This window comes from Gavia stellata, chromosome 4, assembly GCF_030936135.1.
Source record: "Gavia stellata isolate bGavSte3 chromosome 4, bGavSte3.hap2, whole genome shotgun sequence".
NCBI classification, from domain to species: domain Eukaryota; kingdom Metazoa; phylum Chordata; class Aves; order Gaviiformes; family Gaviidae; genus Gavia; species Gavia stellata.
Window position 1 is genome coordinate 39,865,273 of NC_082597.1, and position 18,251 is coordinate 39,883,523.

General features: G+C 37.8%; 1 protein-coding gene across 1 annotated transcript in view; it reads left to right on the plus strand.

Annotated features, from left to right (window-relative positions):
• RAP1B (RAP1B, member of RAS oncogene family) overlaps nt 1–18,251 on the plus strand; it is a 32,394-nt gene that overhangs the window by 7,616 nt on the left and 6,527 nt on the right. Inside the window, exons 2-5 of the mRNA XM_059816998.1 lie at nt 11,545–11,629; nt 13,022–13,090; nt 15,892–15,948; nt 17,407–17,547. Of these exons, the coding sequence (XP_059672981.1) occupies nt 11,573–11,629; nt 13,022–13,090; nt 15,892–15,948; nt 17,407–17,547 (324 nt within the window). The 5' untranslated portion in view covers nt 11,545–11,572. The remainder of the gene's footprint in view (nt 1–11,544; nt 11,630–13,021; nt 13,091–15,891; nt 15,949–17,406; nt 17,548–18,251) is intronic.

Consider the following 18,251-nt stretch of genomic DNA (forward strand, 5'->3'; position numbering starts at 1 on the left):
GGAACAGTCAGGGTGGACTGAAAAGCCGTTCTTCCACTTAGGCTTTGGCCAAAATATAGCTTGTTTTGAGATGCATACATTTAACTTGCTGGAGGTAAAACTCTTCTTCCGTAAAAGATTTGGGATTTAGTATTAACACTTGTTCAAATGCTGTGGTGACTGTCATAGTCTAAATAATAGATGACTCTTAGAAGACCAGACATGCTGATCTGTATTTAGAAAGGTCTTCCTATCCAAACCTCTGGAGCAGATTTTAAATTTCAGTATGCTTTGGACATCTTCTGCTACCTTATCAAAGTACATGCATGTTTGATTTGACTTAAGAGCAAAGTGAGTCTTAAGGTACAACAGGTTTCTCCAGAAAATGGCAAGCTTTGAAGATGCAGAGGAACGAAAAAGTACAGTCTAAACAAGAACTAGAGTGATCTTAAGAAGATTCAAATAGACTCTTGTGGAGACTTGATTAAACAAGTGTAACCCTCATTAATTTGGTAACTCTACTAAAAATCTAATCCATGTAATAGAAAGTGGTGTAGGGATGAGTGTGATTCAAATTCATTTGGCTAAAACTATTCAGCTTTTTGTGTAGGTGTCATTGTGTCTATGAGCTTAGGCTTGCAAGAGTGAATTGCTTACCTTTGGATTCTTGCTAAAAACTGTTAGATTTTTCCTTCTCTTGGAAATTCCTGACCCATTAAATGAGACTTTTTTGGGGGCTAAGATGCATCAGCTGCTCACAAAGCAGATGTGGAACTACAGCAGTTCACAGCTTGGCATGTTAAAATAAGCCAGCATTTGTTTTAGTGAATTTTTTTTTTTTTTTAAATACCCTCATCTGAAGCTTGTGACAACTTAGCAGTTGCCTCAGAAACAACCAAGTTGCATGTGCCTCTGCGTATTGGCAGAGGTGTAGAGGTCAACTTCTACAGTTGTCATCATCTAGTCAAGGTATGTTTGTGAGTTGGACGTTCCCTGAGGAGCTTCCATCCCTAGGTTCAAGGTGCTGCTGCCTTGCTGCCAGAAACAGAACAAGATGTTCTGCCCAAGTTTTGGCCACTTCAGTTAAGCATTTCAGACCTTTTACAAACCCACCTTCATCAGTGGATTCAGCTAATAAAGTTAACTGAAAAGATGCAGTTAAGGTTGCACCCTATTATTGCAGAGGTAGTAAAAACGTGTGGCAGAAGATGGTAGTTGTTGCTGGGTGTTGGTGTATGCTTTTTTCAACTTTAACCTCAGGACGGATGTCTTGAGCTTTAACAAAATAACTGTTTGTGAAATCCTGTATAACTTGGGTGACTTTGAGTGATATTTGTTGCTTATGTACAAATACTGTGTTTCTGTTGAAGAAGTATTGATTGAGAGGTCAAAACAGACATGAGTTACAATTACTTGGGACTTGGCTGGTACGGTTCATTTATCATGGAAGAACTAATTTTATTCTTGTTAATGAATGCTAGTAGCTAGTATTCTCAATTTGCACAGAATCAGTGTTCTTTCAACAGATAAAACTTCTAATCTTAATTAAAATGACATATGGGAATTTGTAAGACTGCTCTCGGGCTACCAACCTGATTTGTAATAGAATTACTGTGAATCATACTATGGAAGGATACTTTGTATGTAAAGGGCCTACACCAGCCAGTCTTAAATGACCAGTAACAGAAGTTCATATAATGAAGGAAAACTATATATCTGTGCCTTGACAATGTATTAGTAATCTAAACAAAGCTGAATTGAAACCAAACTTTTAATAATGAAGACAGTGCAAGTAATGATACCTTGGTATGCAAGCTCTGGCATTGCCAGGGATGTACATGATGTGTGGGTTATAGAGGAAGAATAAACAGGAGGGATGAAAATTCAGGTGATATTGGAATTGTAGTTGAACTGAGCATTGCCTTATGTCCATAGAAGGAAACCCAATACAAGGGTTTACTGGTTCAGCAGCCAGTGTCACAATCAGAGTAGAGCTAGCATTGCCAGATGTTAAGCAGATAACACATGGAATTTGAGGCTAGGTCTTGTTTCTGCAACAGAAATTAAGCTGCCTTTTTCCAAAGAAGAGTATTTTAAGCCAACTGGCAAATTTATTCTTGAAGTAACTTTCAAACTGCATGAGTGCATTTTTACAAGAGAAGTATCTTGACTCTGAAAATTTCCATGCCTTACTTGTAGTCCTGCAGTTTTAACTGTTTTTGTAGCTTGAGAGATAAAATTTACTGTAACAACTATGGAGAGAAATAAATGCTTATATGTGCTTTTAATCAGAAGGACGCATATCAGGTAAAGCATGTTGGCTATACCATAGTGTGGCAATCTGTTAATTGATAAAAGTTTTAGAGCTAAATACTGATCTTTCTCTGCAATGACAGTAGAGCCATATTCATGGCAGTAAATTGCTGTCTCAGTTCTCAAAACTTGCTGTATGGTTGAATACTTAGCTTACGGTTATCAAGATACCACAATGTGGTAATTATGCATTCTCTGAATTTAATATACTTGTAGTATTTTTAAAAATCTGAGTGGTGTCCTTTATTGTCCGCCTGGATTTTCTTTGCAAGCATAAAAAACATTTGCAATTCAGTTTCTTCAGGAATTCTGAGATCATCATTTTAGCTGGAAGTCTGACTGGTAGAACATGACAAACGACTTTCATGGGGGATGGTGACTATTTTACAGAAATAGGGAGAAAATGCAAAACTGTGGCAAACAGTCACCAAAAATAAGAATAAATCTGATAAATGTTACAAATTCCAGTTGAAGTTTACATAGACTCTATAGCTTACGTTTTATAAGGGACTCCAAATTTGAATTGACATTTGAATTTTTGCACAAAGTTGAAGCTTGAACTCAGTAAGTGTTGAAGCAGCATATTTTTTAGTAGCTTAAGAATGTTCATTACATCACTTGCTTTGAAATGACTTTTTACACTTCATATGAAACTACTGCAAGTTGCACATGCTTGTTAGTCTCTCACATTAGGAAGCTTTCATCTTGAGATATCAGTGGCTTCAAGCAGGCCAGTTTTCATCCTTAGAACATGCATTAAGTTTGTGTTCAGATTTAAGATCTAGCTGGGAGTTAACTTTGACTTGGGGGAAAAAAAAAAAAGATTTTATTCAGCTATACTAATTCTAGACAGTGGAACTAGTCTCACAAGGTAAGCTCATGTTAGCTGCTTTGCAGAAATTGCCCCTGTGTGCAGCATTAATCAAGGTGGCTCCCTTCAATGAAAGGAGGAAAACTTGGTTAAGCTGTCTCTGTGGGTTAGTGTCCCCGTGGGCAGTTCAAGGATCAACTTAAACCTCAGTGCCCTGTTAGTGCTGCAGTAACTTGTCCTTAGGACTCTGCCTTTTTCTCAGGTGGTTAGTATGATTTCATGTCACTGGATAAGCTCAATCATCCAGATAGCTTTTTGAAAATCCTCTGAAGATCTCTGGCATCAGTTAAAATATTTGAACGTAAATGAAGAAATGTTTTTGTCCAAGATAAATTATTGTATTAGTGCCCAGAAGAACTAGCTGTCCAACTGATAAAATACTTATTTGTCAAGACAAGACACTATCAAAACCAGGTAAAAACTAGAAATACAAATTGCTTCTAGCTTTGTTTACTGAACAGTTGACTCGCTTACAAAGAGTCTGCATTAGTAATGAAACAGCTCTACTTCCAGGAGCCTTGAGTGTAGAAGTCTTTAATTAGACCCGATCAGCTTTTAAGTGTATCTTGTCTTCAGTATTGATTTCTGAATAACGTTTTCTGTAAGTGTGAAAGTCCGCTCTGGAGTATTTTAATTTCTCTTTTATAAGAGATACTGCTTACCCTGTTGAGTAAGGATTAACCGAGTTGCTTTAATTCCTAAAGCATCTAAAAGTTGGTGAAAATGAACAGGCTTCCACTTCGGGCTATGATGTCAAGGTGCTGCTTAGGCGCTGAAATTATTCTGGAGGGAAAAAAAAAAAAAAAAAACAAAACCAATAAACCCAAACCAAAACAAGTCCTTGGAGTTGAGCGATAAGAATTTAGGACTTCCCCTTACCTGTTGTAAGTATTTGGGGAAATTTAAGAACAGCATGCATGCTTTCTAATTAGCTCCTTCCCTGAAGAAGGGATTCTAAACCAAGAGACTCTAAACTTAGTGGAATCTGGAGGGTACAGACAATTAGATTTAGGTTTGGCCATCTGAAACTGCTCCAGTACCAGAAATAGGAAACATCTTGTCTGGGAAGACTTAATCCTCTGACCTTGGTTGGTCCTGTGACTGAACGAGAGCTATTTTTCCAAATGTCTGACCATTGCTGTCTTGTTCCATCTCAGGGCTAGTATCCCGTCTCTGAGAAGCAGGGTTTTTTCCTTGGCTTTTTTCCCTCCACTGCTAACTGTAAGCAGGTAAACCAGTTGGTTAATCTGCTTCATCTGTCATTCTAATGTTTGAATTTTTTTTTTCTCATGCAAACAGTTGAGATTTAATTTAGGAGTGCTGTTCCCAAGGTGGTTCTAACAAAGTGTCTCTTCCAGAGAGGTAAATGTGCTGGGGCAGAAGCATTATGAAAATTTTAGTGAATACACTGCAACTTCACAATACAACCAGAATGTCAGGGTCTGACAAGAATCATGGTATCTGTAAAGTGCTGAATAATTATGATCCCTTCTGAAAATGATAAAGCTGCTGGGAGGGACTATTTGTTTATTTCCATACCTGAACAACTAGTTCCCATAAGCAAGTCTCAGGGATATCTTCAAGTAGTTGATGGTATTTAGTTCCTGTCTTTGGCCTGGGGCTTAGCTCCAGTTATAGCTTCATTTGGTTTAATATTATTAGCTTTCCCATTCCTCAGACAGGTAACAAAGTTGAATCAGAAACCAAAATTTCACAGAATCATAGAATCATTAAGGTTGGAAAAGACCTGTAAGATCATAAAGTTCAACCATTTGAAGCTGAAGGAGTTGAAAGAAAAAAAAATTCTACAAAAAACCCACCACCAACCCACTTTAAAAACTATCATATCAAGCCCAATTACCAATGGTATTTGAACTGTCCTGAATTCTTCATTGCATGGTTGCTTTTTAGGAAAGCTTTACAGGCAATAAGTGTGCAGTTTCTTCATTGACCACTAAAGTAGGGTTTCTTACTCCTCAACTTTCTTAGCATCGTCACTTTGGTTTGCCTTTTTCTGGAGACATGCTTCAAGAAATTGTTCAAGAAAATGTCCAGGAGGCACTTTTTTCCCAGTTTATCCGATAAGGGCAGAAGCGGAAATCAAGGTCCATGTTCATGGTCCTTGACAGATGTGAAGCTTTTAAAATACTTAATTTCCACTGAGTTGTCTTGGTTAACCTTTCTTCCTTCTGTTCAAATGGCGTTTATTCGAAGATCTGCTCATCCTTCAAAGAGAATTTTTATTGGAAAAAGTATCCATGTGCATGTAAAGCTCTTGCTCCTCTAGTTTATCAAGTACTTTACTTCTTAATGGCACACTTCTTAAAATTAGAATTAAGCAGTTACTTTAACACACTACACTAATGCATTAATACATGCATTAATTAGAAAAAGTAGTATGAACAGACTAGCAAGAGAGGCTGCACAGGTGTGGTGGTTTTATGGACTGTTACATTTCAGGAAGTATGGAAAGCAGTTACTGAAGTGCTACTTGCAGTTAAAGGAGGCAATCTGAAAGTGAGCTCTGTACTTCTGAGAGACTCTATACTTGACAGCACTGGAATCCGGTTTGTGTGAAAACACTATTTCTTGAAGAACAGTAGCTACCTTAATTTTTCTCTTTCTAGCTAAATCTTGCATTAGACATCTCCATAGTTTACAGTTATGCCAAATATCTGTGCATATAAATACTTGACTCAGCTGTCCAAATCCAGTACTGGCTCCAATTAAGAGGAATAAGAGGCCTTACTTCTTGCATGCTTCCTATCTTCTTATTCTTTAGCGCCTACATAGAGACCACAGTGGACAGTATTTTCCTGCATAAAGATGGAGGAGCAGAAAAATGAAAAAGCAAAGGAAGTTGGCATTGCTCTCACTCCTTGCAGGTCTGTCACTTTAAAGGTAGCCAGCCTTCAAAGCAAAATTTCTCTCTTAAAATAGACTCCAATAAATGAAGAGGGATACAAACAAGTTACTTGGTTTATTTGGTAGGAATAAGTTTAAAATTATTTGTATCTAATTGTTGGGTGATTCAGTGGATCCTTCTCATCACCTGTCCCAATAAATCGGGGGGGTGAAAAGGGGGGGAGGTGGTGTTTGCTGATCTGCTACTCACTTAGCTATCATAGTCTCTTCATTTCTATTGTGCCCCTTTGAGTATATCCATTTTACAGCCCTGAGATTGGGTGATCTGGAGAGTACAGAGAAATACTGTTGTTGGACTTAACCGTATCGTATTCTAGAAATGCTGGCCATGCTGTGATAGAATCACAGAATCACTAAGGTTGAAAAAGACCTGTAAGATCATCAAGTCCAACCATCAACCCAACACCACCATGCCCGCTAAACCATGTCCTGCAATGCCATGTCCACACTACATATAGCTGTAGCATGCTACGTTTTAGACAAGGAAACAAGTAAACCTGTTGGTCTCCTTATTTGAATGACTGAGATCATGTAATCTAATGATCCTTTTACCTCCCTTCGAGTTAATACAATTGCTTTCTGATAGCTTTAGAACTGAAGGGTATCATTGAAATGACTGGTTAGCACAGACTGCTGAAAATTATTCTTAAGGTGCTACACTGAGCTCTGTCTTGACTCTACAAATGGTTTCATAATTACATATTCTTCCAAAGTTCTTCCAGTAACTTCTTTTTTTGGGGGTGGGAGGGGATGACAATATGTGAAATGCAAGGCACAGACTGTGAAGAGATACTGCATTCAGTAAGTCCAGTATCTGTTTCAAAATGGCTAGAGAAGTGCTTTCTTTTTTTTTTTTTGGCAGAAAAGGAAATCCACCAGAAGTTTGAGCTTCCATCTCAGGTTTTATAGTTTGCATCTCTTTCAGCAGCTGAACTTTTACTTTAATGTCTTGCTTGAAGCTTGATGACTTCTGTTGTTTCAAATACTATCAGGTAACTGAAAGGGTGCTTTATGGCTTAAACATCCTCTTTTATACTTTGTCTTCTTCCTCCTCTGCCCCCACTTGTTTGTCATAAATGAGTCAAAAGGAAATCATGTTGGCGCTGGATGGAGCTGAATACAATATTAGTTCCAAAGTCAAGCGTTGTGTCAATCTGAAAAGTAAAGTAAGAGCAAGATCGAGGTTTAGGATGCAAGCAGTCCGTACAACACGTGATACGGAAGAATAGGTCTGAGCTAGAGCAGAGTCAGGTCAGGCTAGTTGGCAATCAGTGGGAAGTCAAGTTCAGGCAGGATCAGAGCCCTAACTCAGTCTGGGGCACACTTGCAGCCAACAGGCATACTGGTCAGTGAAAAAGTGCGTGCTAGGCTTTTATTATACCAAATAGTGTGGCAGACTGGAGTGTCCTAAAGCAGCTCCTAGCTTTGTGCTCTGGTGGCTTCTTAGCTGAGAAGGAGGCAAAGACCTGTAACCAGGAAAGTTTCCTTAGGAAGGTTCTCTGAACTAGGAATTGAGTTTTTATTTTCTGTTAGAAAATAGTAAGAGGAAGGTGAAATGACATCAGGACTGCTGCTCAAAGCCAGTGGGGTGGTAGATCTAAGTGGGAGTAGACGATAGATGGTGCTTCTGCTGCATGCTGTCATAGAGATGTCCAAGTTAGCTTTCTTAAAGCATTTTGAAGAATATGTTGGTTTGTGTTTCATTCCAAGATGTCATTGCCAGACTACCTGATGATAGACCAGTGCAGAGATGCCAAGCTACCTCTATTCTGTATAGGTGTGTGTATGTATAACTGCACGTATCACTGCGTGCTCTCGGTGGGCTAAGAAGTAACTGTACAAATGACAAAACAGTTGTCAAGGGGAAAGAGGAAGTTAGTATGTACTTTGCTCATTGCCTGAGTTTGGAGGGAGAGTCAGAAAAATATTTGTGTACTGCAGTCTGGCTTTGTCATGTCGTCAAAGATCTTAAGCTTTTTGCTTAGGTGCCTTAGAGATTAAGAAAATTGGTCAACCAAGCTGTAATAGTGTATGTATGTGCTTTAATTATATAACCACCACCTAAAGTAGTGAAATCGGCTCCAGAGTGTTGTACAGCAATTGGATATTTATGGCTGAACTTCCAAATCTGGATGACAAAAGAAGCCTTGGCTTGCGTTAAATTCCTGAATCCCTGTTGGAGACCCAAAATGGAATTGCCAGTCTCTCATTAAAACCAAGTTGTTAGCTTCTTATTTCAGGATTTGGAATTTTTTTAAGGAGCCTTAAATCAGTCAGTAAGAAAAAGTCACAAATGACTCAAACTGCTAGGTAAAACAGATATTTGGTAGCTGCTGCTTAAGTTCTGTTACTTCTAAATTACTGTCAGCCTTCGTTATTGACATATCCATATTTAGTTGTTAACTTCAGACTGAAGACTGAAAAATTCAGCTTAAACTGTTCTTTTCAAGACAGTGAAATTGCCACAGTTCACCCAGATTACTGTACTGGGATTTCCCTTACACCCACTATGTCTGTGTCATTCTAGTGACACCTTTCCAAAAATAAAGGCATAACTGAATGTTTGTTTTAAAGAAATGACAGGTAATGTAGGCTTAATTTGTCATGACTTTGGAAGGTACATTTTAGTACAGTTAGAGACAATCCTTTTTCCTATTTTTTGTAGAAAGGCTGGACAACTTATGGATTTGTGGATCTAACTGAACATTTACAGTGGTGCCAAATAGATTAAACATGTGGTGTGAATGGTTCTGGTGGTCCATGGTTGCAAAAAATCTGTGTAGGGAAGGAAACATAGTTTTTAAAGTCAGGAGTGAAAAGATGTTAAGATGTTCTATTTAGGTGGGAAAATCACTTAAGTCTCATAAGTTATTGGTAACAGAAGCCTGTGGAGAGACCTGCTTTGCTGGATATCAGGTCAATTATTTCCTTATGGCTTTCTCCTTGCATTCCTTTTACTTGCTTAAGGTGCAAGGAATGGCTTAGGTAGGTTGAAAGATTGCTCATTATATGTTTGCAAGAAAATTAAATAGGACCAGGTCTCTTGATTTCTCAAGTCTTCTGACAATGTGGAGTTAATCAGTGATGGCAAAGATGGACACTGACGTGGAGGTGCTCTAATTTCTACGTAAATCATCTTAGCATTTTGTGCTGAACACCTAACAGATGGTGTGACTCCCAGAGATGCTGTGAGATTACTGCTGATGAGAGGGGTCTTTCGTATCTTGCTTCCGCCGCTTACCTTGTACAGCTGCCTGTGTTGGATTACCTGCACTTCCTGTCTCCCCTAAACCCCAAATTATTTGTCTGTTGGGGGAGGGTTTCATCTTTCTGGGAGCGCGGAGAGGGGAGAAAACGGGTAACTCAATCTGGTGAGTGCTGGAGCCAGTGCAAGAGAGGAACTGAGACCTTCCTCCCAGAGCAGCAGTAACAGTGCTGTTAGCTCAGTTGCTAGCAGGACTCAGAGGTGTGTTTTCTTGAGCAGTAAGACCCAAAGACATGTCCCAAAATCTGTGGCCTTGTTTTGTTTTTGCGAGGTCAGTTTTCAACAAAGATGAGCAAGCATATTTGGCAGACTGCTGTAGACTGCGACACTAGCTAGTGTAGAACAGGGGAGCAGATCTAGCTTGTAGGAGAGGAATGGTCTCAAAAGAGTATTTTGGTTGCCTCCAGTTATTCATGAAACTACAGTCATTATAACTGTGGTTAGATATCTAGCAAAACATTAATCAACTTTCAGACTTAAGAAGGGATTTTTTTGAAAACTGACTTCTGGGATCCTGCTGTTCTTTTTGAGAAATGTTTGTTTGCTGGGCAGAGGTTGGTTTAATTTTCTTATACAAGTCTCTCTCTGTGATTCTTTGTTTAGCATTTAAGTGTTTCAGAAAGAGAAAATGCATTCTATATCCTCTTGGATAATTGTTTCTTATCAATAGTAACTGTTAGCTTTACTATAGTAGGGTTTGTTCACTATTTCTTTACAGGAGAACAGTAATGAAGTAGAGGAAATACTATATCTGATGGTTTGCAGCATTTTATTGTAGCTGCATTAACAGTTGACAGTTGTTTTTTTTTAATACAGTGGTCATTTTCAAACTAAGCCCTTTTATCAAACCCTGCTTAGTGAACTGGATTGTGGTGTCATGGTTGTACTTTCTGCGTATAGATCAAACTTTGCATCAGTAGACACAAACTTTGGATGTTATTTCAAGTAAATGACAATACAAATAAAGAGATGCTGTTGCCTAGAGAAGTTTCCCCATTCCAGCTGGTTTTTTTTGTCAGCATGTTGATGCTTTCAGTTCTTCAGTGGAGACTGGAAACTTTCCATGCATGTTGGCTTATATGAATGAAATCATTTACATGTGTATGTGTATATATATGAAATTACAAAAACTTGAGTGATAGAAGTTTTGGGGGATGGATGAGGAAAGGATGTAGTGGCTAAGAAATTTAAGACACACATTTTTAGACTTACTGTATCAGTACCATAGGTAACAAACATTAGCAGCTGTTTACCCGATAAACCTATTCAGTTACTGTGAATGTAGTGGTTGTAAAACTGCAAGCTCTTTAGGTATCTGTGTGTCTCTTGAGAATATTGGTTTTGGTCTGTTGTTGCAAAATACATAGTGCAAGCAATGTCTTGTGAATGAATGAAAGATCTTGAGAAACCTGTGAAATACCTTAATGGTTGCTGTGACTATAGTTGAAGGGTGCCATGGACTTGTTTGCATGACCAGAAGAGATTTTGTAGGTTTCTGTAAAATGTTGAGAGGTGAACACACCTCACTGGATGGTATACTGTAATCTAAGTAATTGGCTTATCAATTGGACTAAATTAATTTCTGTGGCTGGATCCTCCGTGCTGTAAATAAAGGAGATGAATCCATCCAAAGGCCTCTGAGGAAGTGATACATGCATATGGATGTGAGCAGTTCTTCCAGATACTTCTGTACTTTCTTTGAAACACCTGTGATATTTTGGCAAGATCATGATACTGAGGTCTTTATTACAGAGAGTCTTAATCTGTTCTTGCCTTTTCTCTAAATTACTGTTTCATGGAATATAAAAAAATCTGCATTTGAAAAAACTTTCCAAGTCTGTACTATCTTGACTATAAAATTAGGCTCGATAACATACAATGCTTCTTCAAGTGTTAAAATCCTGGTAACAAGAAAACCTTGGAGGTACTTTATTTGTGCTAGATGAAAAAGTAGCATTTTTCAGCAGTTGCTGTGTCTTGAATAAATGTCCATAGTTTCCATATTGCGTAATAATTAGACATCCTGCTTAGGTTATGCCTGGTTATAGTGGTGTGTCTCCTGCATTTATCAGTTGATATCAATATTTAACTGTTCATGTCTTGTTATATATGTGATCTTACAGTGGCTGCAGTAATGCTAAAACAGTTATCCTGTTGATCAAAATGGTGAACAATTTACTGTCTGTTTTAGGTATTGAGGGTGATCTATCTCTTGCATCATGCGTGAATACAAGCTAGTGGTTCTTGGTTCTGGGGGTGTTGGAAAGTCTGCTCTGGTAAGTACTCTGTGAGGCAGCTCAAGTACCTTTTCTTAAGCTTCTCATGTCTTTTTTTTTCCTGTAATATGCTCTCTACTAACCTATATAGTGTGCACAAATAAACACAAATGTGAGTAATGACTGCTGAAGGTTCCTGGCTAGAATAGGTACATCCTTTACTGGGTGTATCCACATCCATTGGTGCGCTCTCGCATGCTAATATTTCTGTATGGGGTTGGTTGATGGTGCTTGGTCAGATCTTTGCCTGTCTTACGCAGTGAAGTGCATAGCCACAGCATTATGAATGTCTCTGGCTTCACAGGGGAACCCAGCTATAAGTCTGTGCAAAATCAGGCTGCTTCATGAAACTCGCACAATGAACTGGTTTGCCTGTGTCTGGCCTTGGTAACTCCTGTCTCTAGAAAGGTCTTCAGGGTGCTGTTTGCTTAATGTTTGATAGCACTCTCTAAGGCACTAATATTTCTTTTATGCAAATACAAATATATATTGGCATGTTTGTAGGAAGTTTAGCATGTTTTCTACATTTTCCCTGCAAGTAGGTGTATAGCTGCAGCAGGTAGATGATTGTAAACCAAAGAGCTCGTGTATTTTAGTTAATTACAGAGAAGTTTAGTCTGACTTAGACTAGCACTGAAAAAGTTCACAGAATATGATGTTCTCAACCCACCTAAGAACTTTACATCTTTCAGTTTAATTGTGCACCTTATCGTAAAGTAAGGTCCAAAGGTCCACTCTATCAGGTAAGAACTATTCTCTTACAAAGCAGTTTCTAAAGGAAAACTTAAATGACAAATCATCTTAGATTGTGGAAGAACTTTTTCCTTCACCTCTTAATACTTTATCTTACTGCAGCATTTCTGGATTTGAACCTGTCTGCTCTGACTTGGCCATTGAGTCTTAAAGTTCCACTTGTGCTAAAAACGTCTTGCGTGCTAGGTACATAGGAATATCCTACTGAGTCTAGTTAAGACTAGTAAATGCTGGCAGTCATTTTTTTACTAATTCCTGTGGTGGCAGATAAGTAGCAGAAGATGCAGTAGTTCTAAATGCAAACGTAAAAGCCATGCAGCTGTATACAGTATCCTATTCAACTAAAAACTAATAATGATTCCAACAGTTAGACAAACCTTAAATCAATGCATGCTTTAATTCTTACGCTCCAAGTGAGAGTGGATAAAGGAAGGTGTAGCATTGCTTCATCTAACAGTACTTAGTCAAATAGGCATATACATCTAACTTCCTGTTGTTTCTTATAGTTATGTCAATCACTTAATTTGCCTTCAAAAATGTAATGGATAACTGAGTATACACCTAGAACAGTAATTTGTGTACAATGTTTACAAAATGTCACTATACAAGAAGAACCTTACAAGAACTTTTGTGTTGCAGACTGTACAGTTTGTTCAAGGAATATTTGTTGAAAAATACGATCCTACGATAGAAGACTCCTACAGAAAGGTATATGCAAAAGACCTCCCTAGCATTACAGAAACTTAAAACTGCAGTACACACTGTCGAGTATTTGAGTCATTGCTTGAAAAAGGATATGCCTGGTAATGCCACGTGATACCTGGTAACATAACAAGTTTGAAATGTAAAGGTGCTATTAAAGTCTGTCTAAAAGGAATAATTCAAGACTAGCTTTTTAATGTTTAAGCATAATACCTTACTAGCTAGTCAGTAAGAAATGGTAATTTCATTGTCAGAATTGGGAACATTGATTTTATTTTTTTTTAAAAAGTAAAACTACCACTTTCTATTTTTCATAATATTTATTATTACTTTGTGTCTGTGTATGTTAGTATTTGCAGGTAGATTTGGACCTGTGTGTTGGAGGTTCTAAGCTTCTTTGCTACTAGGAAAATCTGCTTAAAAACAGCTTGAGGCTCACCTTTAGAACACTGGAGGCGACATACTGTATTCTTAACAATTTCACTGATAGCTTGATATGCTTCCATTAGACGGGTTGTTGTTTTATTAATAAGTTAACACAAACCTATCATAAATGAACAAACACTTACAGTGGCCTGTTAGTTTCCCGTCTTCAGCATGACAGGCTGAAAGGTCTGACTCTGCTTGCATCATCTTGAATCTCCATATTGCTCACTCTTCAATTTCAGCTGAGACCATGATTAATATTCCAGGCTAAGATAGTTTACATCTGGACTGCTACCAAAAGAGTTAACCATTTGGTGAAGCAGATTAGTTTTTGGCTGTGTCAGTTTCTTAATATTTTTTTTCTTTTTCTAGCTGAATTACTTTTCAGATGCATTGATGGTCTAATGTAGCTCGCCATGTGGCTACAAAAATACCAGTGTCTATACAAGGGAGGCAAGATGCACAAACCGTAGCTGCGAATGGGTAGTAACTGCAGTACCTCCTTTTCACCACTGGGCTACATTTATATTGCAATAAAGAGGCTGCATTAACAGCCATTGCAGCCTATAGTTACCAGAATCTCTTCTGAACAGAAAAGGAATTAGTGAGAGCAAAATAATAATTTCGCACTTGTTTTCTTTGACCTCATAGAAATCTATATGCTAGAAAAATCCTAGCCTGTCTTAAGCATATGGGCTTCCAGCCAAAGCGAGAACTCTTATTAAAGAGGCAACAGCAACAAAAAATTCTATATAGCCACTTATTTTTTCTGTATTAGAGGAGCAGGAATTATGGATCCTATCCCAATGTTTGGTGCAGGCCTTTGCTGGGTCAGGCCCAATAAATGGCTCCAAAAAATACTCACAAGCTGTAGTAGAGTGAAATGTTTCCTTTGCTACATATTTACGTTCTTCAGGTCATACTAGGTTCATGGTGTTTGCTGGGTGAATTTTTCCAAAGACTGTTTCCACGGAACCTGAAAAAGTAAAGCCATCTCAAGAAATTTTGCCTTTTGCTAAGTAATTTTTTTAGCAGAGATCTTATAATGTTCCTTTCAGGTTTGGTCCTGAAATGACTAGGAATGTCTCTATGTATTCTTTTCAAATCAGCCAGATTGTTGAAGTCTTGCTTAAGTCTGGACAGTGCTTTATGCAGTCATTTTCTTCCCCTCTTTGCTAGTTACCATTCTAACTTGCTGCTTGACTTGAGTGATTTTAAAATGTACTGGTTTGGCAGTTGCAATTCAGTACTACTAATCTTAAATCTAATTTTATAATGTTTGAAGTTGAGAGGATGTGGCTTGAAATATTTTAAGTTTGTCTGAAACTAAATAATTTGAGCATGAAGGCTTGAAACTTGACGCCTTGGTTTACTCCCCAAATATTTCTTCATAAAGAGAATAGATGCTGCTTAATTAGCTGAGTAACTTTGTCAGCAATACATGCTAAAATAGTGGCTACTGAAGGAATCTCCATCCCTAGGAAGACATGGGGGAGGTGTGAGAGGAGTGGAAACAGTCCTCTTCCCTGCCCCCCAAGCTCAAATCTAGTTACAAAAGAAAAGCTCCAAGTTAAACTAGTGATAATGCATATATCGGGAATGGTGGACACAAAGTTATTTCTGCGTGCTGATCTGCCAGCTAGGAACTTTACATGCAAATGGAAACAAGGGAAGTGTACCAATAGCTTGAAAGAAAAAAAAAAATGTGGGTAATGAAACAGCTTGAGGGCATTTCCATGTCCTTTGATGCCCTCAAGGCTGTTTTCTGTCTAGTTTCTACCTCAAAAAAAACCCAAGAGGAACTCTGAAATAGATACAGAAAATTAGCTGGCTTCTTAAACCTTCTGGTTTTTGCAAATTTTTCTAAGCTGAATCAGTTTCCTAACAGTGTCACTAAAGACTTGTTTTGGGGACACCACTCTTAGTGGTTTGCTTGGTTTATTGTTTGCTGTGTACTACTTATTCTCTTGTTCATCTAAATTACTATTAAATCACCATAAGTATGCCAATCTAACTTTCTAGCTTTCACCTGTACTTTTCTTTCAGTCTGTGAATGATCCCTGAAATAAATAGAAATTAGTTGTGCTAGTTGCTGATAACTGTCATTAAAATTTAGCAGCCTCCTTTTTAATAATAATAAAAATCTCTAATCACTTTGCAAAGTGGTACTTGGCTGCTGATGCTGCTTTTGAAAATGTCACTAGGGCTCTTTGAAAGGCTTCTTCCTGCTGTTTTCAAAGTGTATATCCATATAAACTTCTTAAGCCATTATGTTGCTTTATACATTATGAATTTTCTTATAAAATCACACAATTCCTGGTGTCTTTGGAGGGGACAGTTGCAAGAGGAAAAACACTAATCACATCTTTCTCTCTTGACAGCAAGTTGAAGTAGATGCACAACAGTGTATGCTTGAAATCTTAGATACTGCAGGAACGGTATGTAAAACCAACTTTCCTAAATACTGATGTACAGTGTTAAAACCATCAAAAGCTGTAGGGATGTAAATGATGACACATTTCCTTCCTCATTCTCTAAAGAGTAACTGTGGTCACTGCACTGGATTAAAGGATGTTCTTTAACATACTAGTATTTAAACAAAACTTGAGTATTGCAGCAGAAAATGAATTCCAAGTTTCCTGTGAGCTCATGTTCTGTAATAGGGGAAACATGAGACTGAGAATTTTAAAAGAGGTTGTGCTGCTGTTTTAAGTTTATATTGCCCAGAGGAAAATTTAGGCCCAGTGGTTACTCGGGTTTGACTTCTGTTGCTGTAGAGAATACATGCTTTCTTCTCATCTCCTTTTTCTTTTGTGTGTGAGATGTACTCTGACATAGGGATAAAAATAGTATTGCTTTAGTCAGCTTATGTGAACTCAAAGCGCAGGGTTTATGCTGACCCTTTGCTTACTGGTCAGGTTTTTCTGACTTGTTCCAAAATCTACTGAAAGCAGTCATTTCCTTCATTGATTCCAGTGAGCACAGGCTGAAGACCCTTGAAGTGTAGCATGTGTTCTCTGAACTATGATAGTAATCTGGTCCAGTAATAATTTATTTAAATTCCATATGAGAGTAAGGCCATGTAAAACTACAGAAAGATGGAGTGGCTGTTCTCTCAAACTATATTGGGCTTTTCATCTGGGATACAGCATTCCTTCGCTTTCATACAGCAAGGGACTTGGTGAGTGATTGATCAGTCACAAGATAGACAAGTCACCAATGTGAGAAAGGCAAATGCTGTTCCGCAGTCATACTGGTGAGAGTTTTCAAACAGGGAGAACACCTAATGCTGCTCTGCAGTGCACCAGCGAGTCTTCGTAAGCAATATTGTAGTTGTCACCAAAGCCTAGGAAATGTGACAAGTCTATTGAGTGTCTCCATTCTCTAGTCAATCTCCTTGAAAATGAAAGTAGAATTTAACATAGGAAAGTGCCTAGACTACAAAATGGAGGCTGAAAAGGGATGCATTTACTTTGTGGTGCGTTTTAAAGAACGGTCAGGAGATGGGGAAAAAGTTGGTATGCAAGGAAGGATTTGGGAGGAATGTAACTATTAGGGAGGAATCTACAGATTACACTGTACCTTCTACTGTACCTCCTCTTTTTTGAAATCACTTTAGTTTCTGTGATTTCCCCTCACCCCCAGGGTATAGCCCTTTGCAATATCCAGATACTGTTCAGCCACCCCAGATAATGTTCCAAACCAGATTTATTTAAAAGTGGTTCAGTTTACTTGTAATGCTTATAGTCAAACAGTAAAACATTGGTCAGTTTAAAAAATGGGGGAGGGCACAAATGCATCATACTTGTGATCTATTTGTGACCTGAAGTATATGGCAGTTTGTGTAAGGGAAGTGCAAATTGAATGCAACATCTGTATCTTTTTTTTAATCACAGGAACAGTTTACAGCAATGAGAGACCTATACATGAAAAATGGACAAGGTTTTGCATTAGTATATTCCATCACAGCGCAGTCCACATTTAATGATTTACAGGATCTAAGAGAACAGATTCTTCGAGTCAAAGACACTGATGATGTAAGCATCTCTAAAAATGCTTAATACTTATATTTACGGTTTTCATTACAGATGTTGTAATGTATATGCTGTGATCAGATAGCTTCCAAGCTTTAAATTAAGAGACAAATCAACCAGTAGATGCGTAGTACAGAAATGCAACTCTTAAGGCAAACTGGAGAAATTGTAAATTGTCATGTGGTGTATATAAAGAGAATTGTTTTTTTAATCTCTTCCTTAAAAATACTCTATTTGAAACGGTATATAACCTTACTCACTAGTACTGCAGAAAATATTTCTAAAGCAACTCTATTCTTACCTCAGTTACTATCAAGGAAGGTTTAAAAAAACTACAGTTCAATTTTTCTGTTCAATATGCCTACAGTTTATGATATTTTAAAAGCACAAAATTCTGAGTTCTTACAGAATACAGTACTACAAGCTTTAAACTTGCATGTTATGTAGCTTTTGTCTTTTGTGTGTGTGTGCTTGCAAGTAAGTTTGGTCATACTATTTCCACACAATTTCAATATGCACCTCTTAGCATTATTAAAGCTAGCAAGAGAGGCTAAAACATTCCAGTTTATAATTGATTAAAAAAAACTTACTGTGGTTGTAGGAAGTGAATGCTTAGTCCCTTAATAAAAGGAAGAAAGGTATTTCAAATGTGAAACAGCAGTAAAAGTGTATTTTTAGAAGAAACGCCTTGCAGGTTGTAGCCATCA